General features: G+C 43.4%; 1 protein-coding gene and 1 long non-coding RNA gene across 5 annotated transcripts; one reads left to right on the top strand and one right to left on the bottom strand.

Moving 5' to 3' along the window:
- The first annotated feature begins 2,942 nt into the window (after positions 1 to 2,942).
- LOC127302978 (premnaspirodiene oxygenase) lies at positions 2,943 to 14,953 on the top strand. The gene is made up of 2 exons (XM_051333712.1): positions 2,943 to 3,482; positions 13,681 to 14,953. Exons 1-2 carry the CDS (start codon positions 3,024 to 3,026, stop codon positions 14,734 to 14,736), a joined length of 1,515 nt encoding a protein of 504 aa, XP_051189672.1. The 5' UTR covers positions 2,943 to 3,023; the 3' UTR covers positions 14,737 to 14,953.
- LOC127302980 (uncharacterized) lies at positions 5,414 to 9,391 on the bottom strand. Of its 4 annotated transcripts, XR_007853216.1 has the most exons (6): positions 9,360 to 9,391; positions 8,223 to 8,383; positions 7,353 to 7,620; positions 7,171 to 7,283; positions 6,009 to 6,368; positions 5,414 to 5,676 (listed from the first exon to the last, which is right to left on the bottom strand). It is a non-coding gene; the product is annotated as an uncharacterized lncRNA (long non-coding RNA). The 4 variants fall into 4 exon arrangements; XR_011742752.1 differs by lacking the exon at positions 5,414 to 5,676 and having other exon boundaries at positions 5,692 to 6,368; positions 7,353 to 7,547; XR_011742751.1 differs by lacking the exon at positions 5,414 to 5,676 and having other exon boundaries at positions 5,694 to 6,368.
- Positions 14,954 to 20,005: the final 5,052 nt, after the last annotated feature.

Here is a 20,005-nt window from a genome sequence, read left to right as displayed (position 1 = left end):
TAAGTATAATTTTGGATGTGGTATATATGTGTAACTCTTTTTTTTAGCACCCATACTCCAGTGATCCTTTATTTTATAAAGTACGAAAATCATAAGGTTTAAAAAATCCAAAGAAAACTGATCTACTCAATATATCTATCCCAAACATGCTCAATCGCAATGCTAATGTTTTTGAATTATGTACTACACAAAAAATAAAATTTGATAATTATTAGAGTTTCGAAAACCATCACCGTTAACTATACTCAGATCCATATTTATTATTTTTGTGGGACTTAAAATACAAAGTATTCCAAATTGAGATTTTAGACCTCTGTGAGATACATCATTTAGTACATCCGAGAAAGACTTTCAAAACTTCTAAACTTGATTCTTCAATTTGGAAATTTAAAGGAAGCACCAGAGTTTGAGAGGCAAAAAATACTTGCTCGCATATGGTCTTATATTTATTTTTGGGCTGGACCACAGCAGCAAAGATCGTACACCCGTCAATTCGATCTTAATTATGAGACGCCAAAGATAGTGCTGCCTGGACTCATAGTTGAACCGGGCGGTATGTGCTCTGCCCACGCGGCGCGTTTTAAATGGTCCAGCACAAAGCAGTGGTCCACGTGGATGTTTTTTTGTTTTGATGATACTCTAGAATACAAACTGAATACAGTAGTGGGACCCGCCTATGAAAAAAGAAGCAATGGCCAGTACTCATCGCGGGACCACATGTCCATATCTGTTTCTCCACCGACGATGGAACTGGGGCAAAGTAGCGGAGAGGAGCAGCTGCCGGCCGAGGCGCGGCACGCTCGTGGACGCGCGGGAGGAGAGGCGGCACAGCCGCAGCCGGACTACGCGGGGCCGCGGTCGGAGATGGGCGGCGAGCTGGAGGGCGCATGCGCGCGACCAGAGCGACGACGGGCGGCGTGGTTGACGGCGTCCTCGTCGGCGGCCTTCGCCTCCTCGTCGGACTGGCTCGGCGCGGCGCGGCGGAAGCGCGCGGGCGTGGAGAAGCCGAGGGAGGCGGCGAGCTGGCTGCTGCGGCGGCGCGGACAGCGCACCCTCGTCGCAGAATACGGAGAGCAGTTCCGAAGCACGCCCGCGGCGGTGGCCTGCGACGTTGCCGTGCACGCGTGGGTGCACGCGCACACCTCGAGGCAGCCGACACCACCGCTGCTGTGCACGCGCGGGTGTGGATGGATAAGAGGATTCTGGTCAGGGCGGCATTGGGGCGAGGTGGCGGCAGCGGAGCTCGGGTCGGGGCGTGGCGGCAGCAGCGGAGCTCGGGGCGGGGCGAGCTGTCGTAGTGCGCGAGCTGCGCTGCCTGCGCATGGTGGCCAACTGCTCCCGAGCCTCGCGAGCTGAGCCGCCCTCACGCGCGCCGTACGGCTGCCCCGTCAGGCTGGCCACGGTGGCGGCCGGAGCTTCCGGAGTCGCGGGGCGCTCCAACGTTCCGTACGACTTCCCCGACGGCAGCGAGCTCTTACGCTTGTCTGAGAACTCTCGCTGTTGCAGCTCTGGTCCAGAACTCCAGATGACGCTTCCTAGAGGGCGTGGAAGCACGGCGGCCGCGTCGCCATGCTGGTCTTCGTCCGCGAAGAGTACACCGGCGCGCCCATCCACGAGCCGGCCCGGATCAGGCGCATCGAGTCCCGCCTCCGGCACGTCCTTCACAGCGCGCCGCGGCGCCAGGATAGTCCTGGTTGACACGGCAACGGTGGGCAACCTGGTGACGGCGCGGTGGGAGGGGATGAGGGTCACGGCTCACTTCGTCGTCGCCTCCTCGTTCGTCCCGTACAAGGAATCGTCACGGGCTTCCCTAATTGACCTCACCGAGCTCGTCTGCCCGAGCGCCGGCGCCGCCGTCGTTGTCGATTCCGGCCTCCTCCGGGGAGGACAGGCGCGAGCGGTGACATGCCCATGCGGGCGCGTGTCGGCGCGGGCACGGGCGGCGGCAGGAGCGGCATGCGCAGGCTGCGACGTGCTGCTATGCGCGGACGGCGGCGAGCAGCATGACAGGTAGAGGAGGCATGTGCGTGCGGGGGCGGGCGGCATGGACGCCGGCTGTCGCGGCTCTCCCCATCTCCTCGATTCCTGTGACATGGGGCGGACGACGCCCACCTCGAGGCAGCCAGCAAGGCCCCCTTCATCACCTCGTCCCGGGACATAGGCGTCGACGGCGAGCTCGACCATGGAGCCGAGCGGCGACGGACCATCCAGGACGGTGTGGCAGAATCAAGGCCTTTTTTAACCATTCCCTCTAGAAAGTGGGGCCCACGCGCATGTATTTTGCTTTACTTTTAACCAACGATACGCAAAATCCCACTTCCAGTACTGGGCCGTACTCACATTTCTGGACCAATGAGAGACCGAGTTGCTGCGGGTTCACATGCCGCCGAGTTCTGAAACTCCACTCTGCTGGAGAAGGACACTTTGTTTACCACCACACTGGTGTTTGGATGTTTACTCAATTGGCCACCCATCACGATAGTAAATTCATACTCCCTCCATTGCAAAACAGGATGCGTATAGTTTCTGCTTAAAATCAAACATTTAAAGTTTGTCAAACTATATAGAAAATGATGGTAATACTTATAATCTCAAAATAATATTTTTAGATGATCGTGAAATATACTTACATGTTGTGTGCATTCGGTATTCTAGACATGTTTATATTTTTACCTATATAGTTAGTCAAACTTCAAATAGATTTTTTTCAGGGAAACTTCAAATAGTTTGACTTTAACTAAAATTGTATACATGCTATTTTAAGAAAAAGGGAACATGGCGTTATGGGTGGCATCACCATCGTGATGTGGCCAGCTCGGGCCCTTGTTCTCCCACCAACCACCATCATACATGTCAGTCCGTGGGTTTAATCCGTAAGACTTCTTTCGTAGGTCTAGCATTGTTGCTTGTTCTCCCGCTTGCCCTATATATACCCCGTTACCAGGAGCAGAGCAACTCACACCAGCCACACCAGCTTGCTACTCAATAGAGTGCTAGCTAGCTCACTGAGCTTGATTACAGCCATGGACGAGCTGTTTCTACTTTCGGTTCTGCTGGCGGCGGCAGCTGTTGCGCTGCTGCAGGTGCTGAAGGTGGCTCTGAACCCAGTCAGCGATAGGGCGCCGCCAGGCCCATGGAAGCTGCCGGTGATCGGCAGCATGCACCACCTGGTGAATGTGCTGCCGCACCGGGCGCTGAAGGACCTCGCCGACGTGCACGGCCCGCTGATGATGCTGCAGATGGGGCAGACGCCGCTGGTTGTGGCGTCATCCAAGGAGACGGCACGGCTAGTTCTCAAGACACACGACACCAACTTCGCCACGCGGCCAAAGCTCCTCGCCGGTGAGATCGTGGGCTACGAGTGGTCCGACATCGTCTTCTCCCCCTCTGGCGACTACTGGCGCAAGCTCCGCCAGCTCTGCGTCGCCGAGATCCTCAGCCCCAAGCGAGTGCTTTCCTTCTGCCACATAAGGGAGGACGAGGTACGTATATATACCTACATAGGTCCTAATTAACTGTACTTAGGCCGGAGTATTAATTAATTAACAGAATGTAGCAACATAAACGCCAGATTCATATTGAACTATCAACACAAGTATTACACGGTAACAGGGGTGAAAAGACAAGTACAAATGTACCACAAAACGATCATGTGAACTAAACAAAACCCGTAAAGCACACTGGCATGTGGCAGCAGTTGGCGAGTACCACTGTAGTAATGCAGATGTACAAGCAAGAGGATGAGTAGAGCTGTCGTGTACTAGGGCATGTAAAAAATGGGGTGACATAGCTTTTTTTACGGCTGCGCGGGTGCTACGTGGGAGTTTTTTTTTGGGAGCAACCACATATTTTATCTATTTATCCACTCACACCTTACTAAAACCATATTGCGTATAAGAATTTTTAAAAATCAAACAATGTAAAGTTTGACGAAATATGTAGGAAAAAATATCAAAATCTAGAATACTAAGTCAATACCATTAGATTCCTCGCGATGTATATTTCCATATGGTATATATTTGGTATGGTAGATATAGATATTTTTCTCAAAAAACTTAGTCAAAGTAAATATCCTATTTTTCTCAAAAAACTTAGTCAAAGTAAATATCGTTTGACTTTTTAAAAATCTTATATGCACTACATTATGAAAATGAGAGAATATTATATAGTGAAAGCAATATAGGGATGCAAAATAAAGCAACCCCGTTTGTCTATATATGCTTAAATTATATATTATGTTGATCCTAATTTTAATGTCTGAGATTAAAAGTGACATGTAAGTACAGAAAATATAGGCGTACGTACAAAGTAAAGATTGGAAGAAATTCCACCTGAACCCTGAAAAAGAGATTAAAAAACCAATCTGACCGGACTCTCGGATTAATTTCATGCATGGGAGGTGCAAAGACTCGGAACCTTGCATATAAAAGAAACTGACTAGACTCCTAGATTTCAGACGTGTAAAGCAAGGGCCACCTTACAGTTTGAAGGAAAAAATGCTAATTTTATTGTTAACTTAAGTTCAAGTAATAGTAGCGTATCAAGATAAAAGGCTTATTTTTTAAGAAAAAAATGCAACCACTTATATCTCTGAAGGAATCTAGCTGTGACCGTAAAAAGAATGAAATCACGTACACTGGCTAGAACTAGAAACGTGGTGATGTTGGTGGATAATTGATCCTGGATAGACCGAATGGATATATATGGTAGGCTAAAAGGACAACTGAATTGCAGAAAAATAGATTAAAAGGATTCCTGCCCAACTTAGCACGTCATTTATATTTCCTAATATTCAAGAGAAAATCTACGTGAAAGCACCGCATGCATGGCTCAGCCGTGCGGCGGAAAAAATTCTACATGCGCTCCCAATAGGAAAAGAGACATGCACCCATGCAAGAATCTGCCATCTCATGGGTGACATCATCGCATTAATTGCCAAATTCAGAAATTAAAAAGCATGTATCTTCTAAACCGTTATTCCGATTAGTGACCCGTTTATACCGCTAAATTTGTCTCGACGAGAGCTTCAAAACAAGATTTCTTGTTGCTATATTTCGAAGGTTTTTTGTTCGCCACACCAATTACCAAATTAATATCAAGCAATTACCACAACTAGTTGAATGCACGTGCGTTGCTACGGTTCCTCTAATTTTGTTCCTCTTCTATGTGAATATGATGCATTTGAAAAATCTGCTTATATAGAAATTATAATTGCATAATATCTCAAGAAATTAGCTTAATAATTCAACAGTATTCTCACCATGTGCTAAAATTTGAATGTTCCCTCAATATAAATTTAAAACTAATTAAATGTGTATGCATAGAAAACTCGATGGCTAGATTATTTTTTATTGTGACAATGATGTGATATTTCCACCGCCATCTCCTCTCCACTTATATTAAGATAAATATCTGATGTGGTGCTATAATAACTAAATTATATGGTAAAAATATGTGTTTGTATGTGTGTGTGTGGAACGTGAGAAAGCAATGTCAATCAACATCAAAATAATTTTGTACTGAAGGAAGGGCCGAATTTCCAGCTTCCATATCATCAAAGGCGAGGGAGCAACATGATAAGCTTCTTTTTGCTCTGCCTTCAGTCTAAAATGGGCTTCTCCTCTGGAATTACCATGCCCTTGCGTGTACTGCTGATAGCATTCAGTATACATGCATCTTGCAAAAAGAAACAATTGAACTTAACAATCCCCAACCGAATGCAAATGAACCAAGAGCATACCAATTAGAACATTAAGCTGCGGCCTCCATTAGAACAAAATAAAATGTCTTAACAAATATTATTTGTAACAATACTATTTCTAGAAAAGCAGGAGCAATACAACCCAGCTTTGTATTCAAAGTGATAAAAACATCTAAATTACATGAACAAAACCATTTCTATTACAATGAAACCACATAATGCAAAAAAAAGGGAGCTCAGTTTTGTTGCTACAATGATGGGAAACTAATAGCAACAATGTGGTACGGGCTGAGGGACATGAACTTACCAAGAATCTTTAACCGATGACACTTCTATCTTCATCACCAGCGTATAAGATATGAAGCTGATGCCCAATCAAGTTACTCTTACATCAGTAGAGGAAAAACAATAAGTTATCATGGCTTCACGAATACCACAAACCTCAAATCTAGGATCACGGAGCAAGCTACCGTCGAGAAGGCGTTCAACACTTGAGTTTCGCCATGAAAGCCAAGCCGAAGGAATTTTTTATCTTCAATGGGATGGGAGCCTTAGAAAGATGTAGCATGTGAACGTCTCAGATCCCAAAATCCACGACATACTTGTCCAACAATTGATTTTGGATCATACCCTTCTTATGCAGGAGCCAAAAAAGTTTATCTCGGCCCTACACCAACGGGGTATTAGAAACCGAGCAACCAAGAAATTACGTTCCAGGCATTCAACATTCCCAAGAGCTGTATCAAACTTAGCCTTAAGCCTTCCGCATAATTAGCATATGACATTATGTGAAGTGGAGTTTACTAATTGATGGTATGAAGTGATTCAACTTAATTTTTGATGCAGTTCTTTAGATCCAACAAACATAACACAAATGATAACTACAAAAATCCAATTATTCATATGAATAGTGCACCAGAATACTCCATAAGATATAACCTTCAGCTCATCTAGTGCGAGCACAGTTGGGATGCTGCAAGTTCTCCTATATCATAAGCATTGTTCTGATTATGCAAATGCGGTTGGAAGGTGATTCTACCAAATTGCTATGCACATCGTTTTAAAATTGTCAGAGAACGCATCGACCAAGCAGACCTGAAATCCAGAATGATATATGTATACTGTATTAAAACTTTAACATAATGGAATATGCAATTCGGAAGATGGACAATATCAATATGAGCTAGAAACGGCTGGCAGGAATGGGTGGACACTGAAACTGTATGTGAAAATATTTTTAACATAAGTAGTGCTACCATCAGTTTAAGCCCCCTACACATGAATTTTTAAATCTAGCAACAATAAATAACTGTGACATAACCAGCAGTATAAGAATTTTGTCGTCCTCACATGTCCAAAATCATTCGCAAGAAATAGCCATTGAGGAGAAGGAAAAAACGTAAAGCATTACAACCAAAGCAGGAAACAAGTGGACATGTACAAATTTGATTAAACCAATACAAACTTACCCTTCAATGAGCTTCCAAATGTTCATAAAGTATGCCTTCAGCTGATTAAAGATTCATTAACTGCTTCTCTATCATATGACATATATCTCAGGTTTATAGTCTAACAGCTCCCTCTGTTGGATAATAACAAGGATCAGCTGGCGAAGCAAAAATCCATAGATAACAAAGGTGAAGAAACATACCACTAAAATAGAATGTTTTCGCCAGTGTCACAAAGATGGTCCATATGAAGATTCATGACATATGAATGCAAGATACCTTTCCAGGAAGTAACATTTCCCTATAGTGATAACCAAGGACCAGTGAGCTGTGCTAAAACACTAAAAGCTTATTCCATGGAAGATTCCTTTAAAGCGTCTGCATTTGACGCCTTTCTACTGGCCAATTTAAGAGTCATAGATAAAAAAATGCTACACTGAACCACACGTATAATGAAAGAAAATTTGGTACCTGAAAAAAGGAACGCGATATTTAACACACTTTATTTTATTTTCCAACAAGCAATCCTTAGACAACAGTGATTATTAGAAAAAATTGCATGGACATTTTAAAGATGATATAGACAACAATGATTATAAAAGTAAAGCATGGACATTTTTTAGAATTTTTTATTGAGCCTTTTTTTACAGTTTTTTCAGGGAAACATTTTTTACAATCATATGCACACACATGCACGGCTTAGTAATATAAATAAAGCTCATGAGATAGTTTACTTGCAACTATGTTTCGAGGTATCAAAATCATACAATGGAGGCAGTTGTTCCATGCACATTCTCTTACACAAAAAAAATCATAAAAAAGACAACTATTTGTTCTTAATACAAATCTCTTATTTTCACATTAAGCATGATTGCACCTAATCCTCGCAAACACGAACCAACTGAAATAAATTATGTTTTACAATAACCTACACATGTACCTATAATGTATTGATATCCCAATTCCACTACGTATGGTCCAGTGGCATGGAATTTTAGATATTTATGTTTTTTCTTACAGAACAGATTTTAAAACTAACTATTGATAGAAGAAATTTAAGTCAACAGATGCACCTCCATCGCCAGTCAGTCAGCCGATCCAGTAAAGTAATAGAGGCAGATCCCATCGCCACTCGCTAGTGTAACAACAGTAGCACATCAGTATAGGACGAGGCACCTTGGTCCTCCCGTCTTCTCTCTTCTCCTTTTCAAAACTGATAGTATTCCTGCTAATTCTTTTGAAAATGAATGGCTCTTATTAATTGGGAGTGAAGGGGAAGTAGTGCTAAAGCATTAACACAGAGAAGAGCTCATTGAGCAAAAGGCATGAAAACTTTTAGCTTTGAAATAAATAAATAAATCAACAATAAGGTTAAGTTATCAATGTTCGAAGCTAGACGCATATGAAACAAACCTCATGCATGACACTTGCTAAATTTTTCAGTGTGTCTAAACCTTCAGAAACAATGTTCAGCCACACAAGAAAGCTTGGAACGGTTAACTCTTCATTCTAGGTATCGTTACAAATAAAGAACCCCACAGAAAATAAGCAAAAACTGCTTGTAATAGAACTCCTTTTGAACTTGCACAATCGAGCATAATGTCGTTTCAATTCCAAGATGAGCATTGAATTTGTTACCCATCAAAAATATCTACAAATTTACAAGAAGAATTCAGAGCTAAGGTCTCCAAATTGTTAAGCATCAAAGTGATCATTGATTTTACCAATAGAAACATTCAGCCCATTGACATGTGCCTCAGCATGAGTTTGAATAGCACATCAAATATTTTTAACACTATCTTTTCATGTCAAAATAACTACATGAAGGCGTTCTTTTCAGTTTGGGAAACCAAGCTAATAGCAGTCTCGAGAGAAACTACATCTTGTCGTACAGTAAACAACGTGAGTGATGGAATGATATACATGTCAGAAGTTATAAACATCATACTTCATCAGTTTGCTCCTAAAAGTCAATTCTATATGTTTCTCCAAGCCCTAAATCATCTAACGCGGCACTTCCAAATCTCCAAATCCAGGCACACATTTTTATCTGAATACCGAGTTTGTACATGCAGTTCATACAGTCATAATACTTGAAACGGCAAACTTTTACTTTTGTTGTGCGGAAAGAAGATATACTTCGTGTAGAACTTCATCAGATGATTTATCATATCCCATCTATTCTCAACTAACTTTCTTAGGAAATTTACCTCACCAAGTTGTCACCATTTGATGATTTTTTTTTTTTTTTGAACAAGGAGAGACCCCGAAGGGCCTGGACACTTCATTAATTCAGCGGTGCAGGTACATTTGTAGTAAGGACCTTACATAAGCACATAGATAGGTCCCTACATTTTACATAAAAAACCCTACATAGAAGTTGTAAAAAGCCATCGGGTCCTCTATCACCGCTGATGCAAATGAAGCAGAGGGAGTGGCCGTCTTCATCGGCGCCGGGGACAGAACCACTTGGCTCCGGGAAAACGGAGAACGCCGCATCGAACTCTGCAGAGGGCCTCCACCTGGAGGTAGCTGAGACGCCGGGAGAAGCTGCCGGCGAATAGGATGGCCACCAGAAGGCCAGCTGAGTCGGCAGGCAAGCAATGGCCACCGAGAATGAAGCTCTGAACTTCATGTCACTACTCCAGCACCATTGGATCTGAAGCCAAAGGTCAGCACCATGCCTTCGCTTCTCAACACCACCATGGTGAGATACAGAGAAAACAGTGGCAAGACCAATCTCCGAAACCCAACAGCATGGGCAGATCTTCGGCCGCCGCACCAAGATAACCAATCCGTCATCAAACTCCAAGCTCCCGCCACGAGCCGGAGGAGACAGATATGAAGAAAAAATGCAGCAGCAGAAAGCCCAAAAGCAGACCTTATTTAGGGAGACGCACGGAGTCTCCAACGTCGCTGCATTTGGCTCCCTCCATGGGAGCACCACCGCAACGAGAAGAACTCCCGCATCGAGCTGGGGCTGGCCAGAAATCCCCCACTCCAATCTCCCAGTGCAGACCTTATTTGGAGGGATGACCCTGCACCTCGTCTTCACAAGTGCCGCCGCCTGCCACCAGCAGTATACAGCGAGGAAAAGGAAGCTCAAGGTATGGTGGATCTGGTCGCTGGGATACCACAGCCTACCCTCATACTCCATATAGGTAAACACTACACAAAAACTAAACCTAAATCTAAACCCGGCGCCATCCCTTTGCCCTCGCCGCATGGCGTCGCCGGCGGGAGAAGCTCCGGTCCGGCCCGGAGGAGCTGAAGAAGAGACCAGAAACAGAGAGTTCGGGAGAGATGGAGAGAGAGAGAAAAGAAAGCCCGGCATTTGATGAATCCTTAGCCTGTATGGAGTGGCATATACCATGAGAAGTACATCAGATATGATGATCACCTGCCAACGCTAACTCAAGCAAACAACGTGACCCAAAAATAAATAACCAGAAACATTAAAGTGGATAAAAGGGAGAGTACCAAACAACAAACTGTAGATCCCGGATTTGAGAGCAGCCCTCTACAATCTCTCGGCGTGAATGTCTGCTGCGGGGAACGCGAGCGCAATCTTCACGAACCAGAGCACGGCCGCGCCTATCTGACCTCAACCGAGGTCGCCGGTCCAGAACTTTTCCTTCTCCCTCAATTTCCCAGCGTCCAATCGGCAACTTCGCGACAGGGGCAACCCGGGGAGCAACGGTGACCTGCAACTCACTTTCTACAGGCTTCAACTCATGGACACTGGACACCGTCCCTCACAAAATCGAGACCTGGGATCTTCCAGTGGCCGACGGCGATGGCTAGGACCGAAAGCAGCAGGAAGAGGGCCCACAAGAGCTTGAGCGGCTCGGAGATCCTTTCTTTCGGCCGTACGGAGGCGGTGGCGGTTCTTCCTGCGTCGGCCGCCCACGGCGAGCACCAGCAGGATGTGGGCAAAGGAGGCATCGGGAGCGACGGCGACGAAATCACAATTGGAAGGCCTGCTCACCTGCCATCGCGGAGGGCACATCAAGTCATCAACTGCTGTGGTGGCTGAGGGATGTGGGGTGATTGGATGAGCCGTGAGTGCGTGGGTTGCGGCAGTTGTTATTTTCGGTTTATTTTTGCTGTTTTTTTCATCCGTTGTTTTTTTTTTGCCTATACACGAATAGCTGCTTTGCGGGATGCTAGATGCGGGATGGGAGAGGCTGGACGTACCAACCATCTCACCACCTCTAGGCATTTAATATAGTAGAGATAATTGTTCATGGTTATGAAAATAACATTTTACATGTTTTTTCTAGACATTGCATTAATATGCACACCAATTGTGTGGTGTGGCTATGCTTTTCTACGTCACATGAATTGTCACACGAGTTGCCAGGTTATAGTAATATATTTTCCAGATTAGTAAGGAATAATTTCTACAATAATTTTACATGGTTATTGTGTAATTTTGTAACCCATTTTTTACTATTGCAATGATATGCAGAGCTAATGAATGAGTATTCAAGTGTCTCTAAAACCTGAGAGATGGTATCATTCCACTTAAATTAGGTATGATAGAGCTTTACACTAATATAGAATGACATACATGAATCTACGAACCAAATTAATACAATCTGGTAGTTACATAGTGAATAATCTGGCAGCTTAGTGTTAATAATCGGGCAATTACTGAAGAATTTTTTTCTTCTCAAAACATACCAACATGGAATCTTCTTTCGAAGATCTCATTACGACTAACCCCACGGTGAAAACAGATTTTCAAACGGATTAGCGGTTTGAGAGATAAAGATTTTTAAAATTTATACATTTAGAGGAATCTATATGATGTAATCCCACATGTCACTGCATGCATACAAACTAATTAGGATGAGAATCCGCCGCACAGCTAAAGCGTCCGTGCGGCGCCGCTATGTAGTCTTGTCCAATATTCAATTGACGCATTTGCAATTTTGCATGTATTTACATTCTGTGAGATGTTCTAATTAAACGTAGTGATTTGCATGAAATTAACAGTTCATGTTGAGTGTGCACGAAAATGTACACTACTAAAATTTCTAATCAAAAAAACTCCGTAACTAGAATATTTATAAGGGGAAATTACGAAACTAAATTTTACAACAGAAGAGAAGTATAAAAAGCTTGATCGGACAGAACAAATATTGATAAGAGTAATTTAAAAAATATTTTAGGGAAGAGCTTATAAGGCATACATCATTCAGGTATCTAATAAGACATTTTGGAACAAAAATAATTCCCGAGAAGTAACTCTGCCAAGCTAATTTGTTGAAGTCAACAAATTCCTCACATCTTCATTTCATCCATAAATTTCAGTACAGAACTACAGATCTCACGGTGGAGTCCAATTTCTTGTTCTAAAGGTGTATATTCCTACTATGTACACCTGGGAAACAACACCTAAAACACATACACTTTTGAAATTTGTGATTATTGCTTACGATTTTAAGTTTGATTTAGAACAATAGAGATTGGTAAATTCCATGTTAGAATTTACACCTTGATATCACCATTTCATGTTTAATATCGAAATGGTCGGAACAATGTGGTAGTAATTATTCGCCCACAAACTAAAGATGATTAAATTAAGCTTTCCATGTTTTTTATTGACCATGAAATTTGTTGTCACTAGAACCATATTAATCCTAATGGCACATATAAATGTCCATATATATATTATTTACTAGACATTTTTACATATTTCATTCACAAATAAATATTTATATAAGAAAATTTCCTCTGATTTTATGAACCATATTTTATTTTCCACAAAGAGGGTAAGAGAAAATTCCATTTCAATAAGATAATTAATATATTACTTTCTCCAATTTATAATAAAGTGTTGTAGTTTTAATTTAAATTTGACTAAAAATGAACAAAAACACGACACTTATTATGGATTGGATGAAGTACTACTTTGAGAAAAAAAATCCAGAATATAAGGTGTATTGCGTTATTCCGCTTGTATGGACAATAATTTTAGGGATTTAATTTGGTTTCCTTATCTTCTGCAAAGTCCTCTATTAGCTCATCTCAATTTTCTACGGTTAAACCTAGCCAAACATGGTGTAATTTTTTTCTAAATATATGTTCTTTAATTTTCGTGCCAGAAACTATATGGCTTAAATTTAGGAAGGGAGGGGAGGAAATATAAATTAAAGATGATGCCCTTACATTTGTGAGGGCCACTGAGCTAGATAATTGAAAATCAAGAAGGTCGGCTTCCCCTAGCTACGGAATCATCACTTAGAAAATAAAAAAGACTATTTCCTCCATTATATTATGTCTTTTTTATCAACACAATTTTCTACTAAAATTAAATTAATTCTTTTAACTGCTAGAGATAATTAAAAAAATGTATTATATCACTTATATTTATTTTCTTCTCTAGATGATGTGAGCTGCTAAAAAAGACGTGCACTCTCTATTGTACATGCTCTTGCCCTTACACATGTTTTAATCTTTGTGGATTACATCTAGATTAATGAACAGGGATTAATTTAGTCGCTGGATCGCATGTGCCTGCAGGTGGGGATACGGGTGGAGCAGATTCGCGCGGCGGGGCCGTCAACACCGGTGAATCTAAGCGTGATGTTCCACAGCATTACCAACAGCATTGTTGCACGGGCGACATTCGGGAAGAAGAGGAAGAACGCGGCGGAGTTCATGGCAGCCATCAAGTCCGGTGTGGGCTTGGCGAGCGGCTTCAACATCCCCGACCTGTTCCCGACATTGACCACCGTGCTAGCCACCATCACCGGCATGAAACGCAGCCTCAACGGCATCCACACGACAGTGGACACCATCCTAGAAGAGATCATCAATGAGCGGAACGTCGCCCGCGCCGAGAAGATCAAGGCCGGCGCCACCGAGAACGTGGATGAGAACCTCACGGATGTGCTCATCGGCCTGCAGGGGAAAGGTGGCTTCGGTTTCCACCTCGACAACAGCAAGATCAAGGCCATCATCCTAGACATGTTCGCTGGCGGGACAGGGACGTCGGCGTCGGCGATGGAGTGGGGGATGATGCGGGACCCGGCGGTGATGGAGAAGCTGCAGGGGAAGATTCGTGAGGCGTTCAAGGGCAAGACCGTGGTGACGGAGGCCAACTTGCAGGCAAGCGAGCTTCGGTACCTAAAGCTGGTGATCAAGGAGGCGCTGCGGCTGCACCCGCCGGCGCCGCTGCTGGTGCCCCGAGAGAGCATCGACGTGTGCGAGCTAGAAGGGTACACGATCCCGGCCAAGTCGCGTGTGGTGATCAACGCGTGGGCCATCGGGCGGGACCCCAGGTATTGGGATGACGCCGAGGAGTTCCAGCCAGAGCGGTTCGAGGACGGCACCGTGGACTTCACCGGCAGCAACTACGAGTTCCTCCCTTTCGGCGCTGGCCGTAGGATGTGCCCCGGGTTCAACTACGGGCTGGCCAGCATGGAGCTCGCCCTCGTCACCCTGCTCTACCACTTCGACTGGTCACTGCCAGAGGGGGTCGCCGAGGTGGACATGGAGGAGGCGCCTGGCCTTGGCGTGCGCCGCCGCACGCCGCTGATGCTCCTCGCCACGCCCTTTGTCCCCGTCGTCGCGTAGACAAGGGTACGGTTTGTTTGCATGCGTGCATGCATGCCGGCTTCGTAACGACCTTCCCAGTGCGTGTTAATGTGTGTCCGTCTCCATATCTTCAGTTTCTTGCGTCCTGCAGTTACAGTAGGGCCGGTCTCGTACGTGTGTGTTTCCCTGCGTACTGGCGCGTGTGTATGAATGAATACGTTTCATTGTATGGTTGTTATATGATGTACTTGTGTGACGTGCAAATGTGTAATATATTATGGTTTATTTTAAAAAAAAAGCTAACACAATGTAATACCATCCATCATATTTCATCAATCTCTCTCTATCGAGTTCTACATGGTATTAGAGCGGCACGCTCCTTGATCTAGCCGCCGGACAAGCTTCCGCGCCGCGCTGCCCCACAAGCTTCCGCGCCGCGCTGCCCCCGGAGAGATCGATTTCCATGATCTACTCCGGGGGCTGCGCAACCCGTATGAGTGTTCGTCCGCCGATCGGTTGATCGGCTGTCCTGACATCTCTTCTTTTCCAATCTGTAGATTGGTTTTCTTTTTGTCCGCCGGTCACTCGACCGGCGTTTTTTTGATTTTACCGATCATAGATCGGATTGACTCGCCCACCGCCATCATCTTCGTGCGCCTCTACTCCGACATCGGCATTGACGTTTTACACCGCGCACGTGCACCTCCCTCCGTCGCTGCCGCGCCTGCCTCGGCAGGCTGTCGCAACCTCAATGGTAGTTTATCGTGGCCCTTGGCTGGCTGTTGCGCCTTCCTCGGTAGGCTATCACGGCCGCATCCCTTGGATCGTCTTCGCCACCATCGCGTGGGACATCATCGACAACGTCGCCATCGTCTTCGATCTGCGCGTCATCCACGCCATGGCGCGTACCAGTCGCGTGCCATTTTTGACTACCAGTCGCTGGCCCCTCGCCAGTGGTAAGGCCCTACCAGCCGTGTGCTAACCCTGCACGCGACTAGTATGACAGGTACTAGTCGCGTGCGCGCTCGCCTCGCTACCAATAATTTATTAATTGCGTGCGCTTGTCTCGACTACTTCTAGTAACTTGTTTTTGCAGTTTTTTTTTAAAAAACTAGGACATGTGCCCAGCTGGCTGATACGTCCTCCAACGTATCTATAATTTCTAATGTTCCATGCTAGTTTTATGACAATACCTACATGTTTTATATACACTTTATATCATTTTTATGCATTCTCCGGGACTAAACTATTAACAAGATGCCGAAGCGTCAGTTCCTGTTTTCTGCTGTTTTTGGTTTCAGAAATCCTACACCGGAAATATTCTCAGAATTGGACGAAACAAAAGCCCACGGTCTTATTTTCCACGAAGGCTTCCAGAACACCGAAGAGGAGACAAAGAGGAGCCACGAGGCGGCCAAACCCTAGGGGGGCGCGGCCCCACCCCTGGCCGCGCCACCATATGGGGTGGGCCCCTCGAGACTCCACCGACATCGCCCTTTCGCCTATATATTCCTCCGTCTCCGAAAACCCTAACATAGTCGACGATATTTCACGAAGAGTTCCGTAGCCGCCGCCATCGCGAAGACAAGTTTCGGGGGACATAATCTCTGTTCCGGCACGCCGCCGGGACGGGGAAGTGCCCCCGGAAGTCATCTTCATCGACACCACCGCCATCTTCATCGCCGTTGCTGTCTCCCATGATGAGGAGGGAGTAGTTCTCCCCCGAGGCTGAGGGCTCTACCGGTAGCTATGTGGTTCATCTCTCTCCCATGGTGTGATCTTTATGTGATCATAAGCTTTGTATCACTATTAATCTATGTGCTACTCTAGTGATGTTATTAAAGTAGTCTATTCCTCCTCCATGATGTAAAGTTGACAGTGTGTTCATCATTTAGTACTTGGCATAGGTTATGATTGTAATCTCTTGTAGATTATGAAGTTAACTATTACTATGATAGTATTGATGTGATCTATTCCCCCTTTCATAGCTATTGGTGACAGTGTGTATGCTATGTTAGTACTCGGTCTAAATTGCAACGGTCTATTATGCACTCTAGAGGTTACTTTAATATGAACTCCGGATTCACTCTCCACGGTGTGATGGCGACAGTGTGCGCATCGTGTGTGGTTCCTTTATGAAGTTGTGGAGCTTGTTCACTCCGGCTTGAGGTGTGCTTTTGTAGCCCTACACAATGAATGGTGTTTGTTATCCAACAAGACAGTGTTAGAGAGTAGCATTTATTTATTCAGTTATGTGATCATTGTTGAGAGTGTCCACTAGTGAAAGTATGATCCCTAGGCCTTGTTTCTAAGCATTGAAACACCATTTCCAACAAGTTCTGCTACATGTTCGCTTGCTGCCATTTTTATTTCAGATTGCAATTACTACTTACAATCATCCATATTACTTTTATTTCACTATCTTTATGCCAAACTAGTGCACCTATACATCTGACAAGTGTATTAGGTGTGTTGGGGACACAAGAGACTTCTTGTGTCTTAATTGCAGGGTTGCTTGAGAGGGATATCTTTGACCTCTACCTCCCTGAGTTCGATAAACCTTGGGTGATTCACTTAAGGGAAACTTGCTGTTGTTCTACAAACCTCTGCTCTTGGATGCCCAACACTGTCTACAGGAATAGAAGCGTGCGTAGACATCAAGCTATTTTAAAGCGCGATTCTTGCAGTGATGGAGGTAAGGTAAAAGGTATTCACATCCTCCGACTACTAAGCTATTTCCTAGCACTGTTGCCGGTGTGTGAGTGCTCGAAGCTATCTTCTTTAGATCCTGCAATTGCATCTTTTTGTTTCTTGTTTTTATTTCACTAGTTAGGCTTAATGGAAAACATCAAAAAAATAGAGATCTTTATGAACTTTATATTGAATTAGGACATGATGTGTTTGAAGAGAGAATTAAAAAACCCATGGAACTTTGTTTGCAAAATAGTTGTTGCAATGTTATTAGCATGAACTCTTTGAACACTATTATTGCTAATGCTATGGAAGAATTTAAGCTTGGGGAAGTTGGTTGTGATATTTTTAGTCCCCCAAGTTTTTAGCTGAAAATTTTCTTTGATGATACTTTGCCTCCCATTTATGATGATTATAATGATAGTGGTATTTTGGTGCCACCTACTATGGAGGATAAAGTTTATTATGATTATACCATGCCTGCAATTTATGATGATTACAATGATGGTTGTGATAGTTTTACTCCCACTATTACTAATAAAATTAATTATGCTTATGTGGAGAGTAATGATACTTTTATGCATGTGAATAAGAATGCTTTATGTGATAGTTATATTGTTGAGTTTGTTGATGATGCTATTGGAAATTATTATGAGAGAGAAAAATATGGTTGTATAAATTTTCATGGTACTAAAACACCTCTCTACATGCTGAAAATTTTGAAGTTACTCATGTTTTATCTTCCTATGCTTGTCACTTTGTTCTTCATGAATTTATTTGTGTACAAGATTCCTTTTCATAGGAAGTGGGTTAGACTTAAAAGTGTTTCTTATTTGCTTTTGATGCTCTCTTTTGCTTCAACTCTTATTTCTTGCGAGAGCATCATTAAAATTGCTGAGCCCATCTTAATGGCTATAAAGAAAGCACTTCTTGGGAGATAACCCATGCTTTTATTTTGCTACTATTTTGTTGTGTCTTGGAAGTTGTTACTACTGTAGCAACCTCTCCTTATCTTTATTTTATTGCATTTTTGTGCCAAGTAAATTCTTTGATAGTAAAGTTGATACTAGATTTGGATTTCTGCACAGAAACAGATTTTTGGCTGTCACGAATTTGAGTTGATCTCTCTGTAGGAGAGTCTAAAAAATCTGCAAAAATTCATGAGTAATACTCAGATATGTACGCAACTTTCATTCAATTTGAGCTTCTTCATCTGATCGAGCATGTTAAGTGCCTCGAAAAAATTTGTCTTTACGGACTGTTCTGTTTTGACAGATTCTACCTTTTATTTCGCATTGCCTCTTTTACTGTGTTTGAGTGGATTTCTTTGCTCCATTAAATTTCAGTAACTTTGGGTAATGTCCAGAAGTGTTGGGAATGATTGTGTCCTCGCTGAACATGTGAATTTTTGATTATGCACTAACCCTCTAATGAGATTGTTTTGAGTTTGGTGTGAAGGAAGTTTTCAAGGATCAAGAGAGGAGGATGATATAATATGATCAAGAAGAGTGAAAAGTCTAAGCTTGGGGATGCCCCCGTGGGTCACCCAAGCATATTTCAAGAAGACTCAAGCATCTAAGCTTGGGGATGCCCAAGGCATCCCCTTCTTCATCAACAACTTATCAGGTCACCTCTAGTGAATCTATATTTTTATTCCTTCACATCATATGTGCTTTACTTGGAGCGTGTGTGTGCTTTTATTTTTCATTTTGTTATCTTAGTTCTCTGAATAAATCGGATCCTATCATGCTTGTGTGGGAGAGAGACACGCTCCGCTTTTTCATTTGAACACTTGTGTTCTTCGTTTTACTTTTAATGTTCATGGCAAAAGCTGAAAGCTGCTGCACTTATTGCTATTTGGTTGGAAACAGAAAATGCTTCATGTGATAATTGGTATATTGTCTTGAATAATTTGATACTTGGCAATTGTTTTGAGCTCTCAAATAGATCATGTTTAAGCTCTTGCATCATGTGGTTTAAACCTATTAGTGGAGAACTACCGTAGAGCTTGTTGAAATTTGGTTTGCATGATTGGTCTCTCTAAGGTCTAGATATTTTCTGGTAAAAGTGTTTGAGCAACAAGGAAGACAGTGTAGAGTCTTATAATGCTTACAATATGTTCTTATGTAAGTTTTGTTGTACCGGTTCATACTTGTGTTTGCGTCAAACAACCTTGCTAGCCAAAGCCTTGTACTGAGAGGGAATGCTTCTCGTGCATCCAAAACCTTGAGCCAAAACTTATGCCATTTGTGTCCACCGTAACTACCTACTATGTGGTATTTTTCTGCCATTCCAAGTAAATAGCTTGTGTGCTACCTTTAAAAAATTTATTCCTTGTCTTTGCAATACATAGCTCATGGGAAAGTAGCCTAAAAACTATTGTAGTAAAGAATATGTCGCTTATGTATCTTATTTCTTATAAGTTGCTTGTTGAGCGGTAACCATGTTTCTGGGGACGCCTGATACGTCTCAAACGTATCTATAATTTCTTATGTTCCATGCTAGTTTTATGACAATACTCACATGTTTAATATACACTTTATATCATTTTTTATGCATTTTCCGGCACTAACCTATTAACTAGATGCCGAAGCGCCAGTTCCTGTTTTCTGCTGTT

The sequence above is a fragment of the Lolium perenne genome, chromosome 4 (assembly GCF_019359855.2).
Source record: "Lolium perenne isolate Kyuss_39 chromosome 4, Kyuss_2.0, whole genome shotgun sequence".
In the NCBI taxonomy this organism is placed as follows: Eukaryota; Viridiplantae; Streptophyta; class Magnoliopsida; order Poales; family Poaceae; genus Lolium; species Lolium perenne.
Note: the sequence above shows the minus strand (reverse complement) of the source record. Positions and strands in the feature narration are given on the sequence as shown.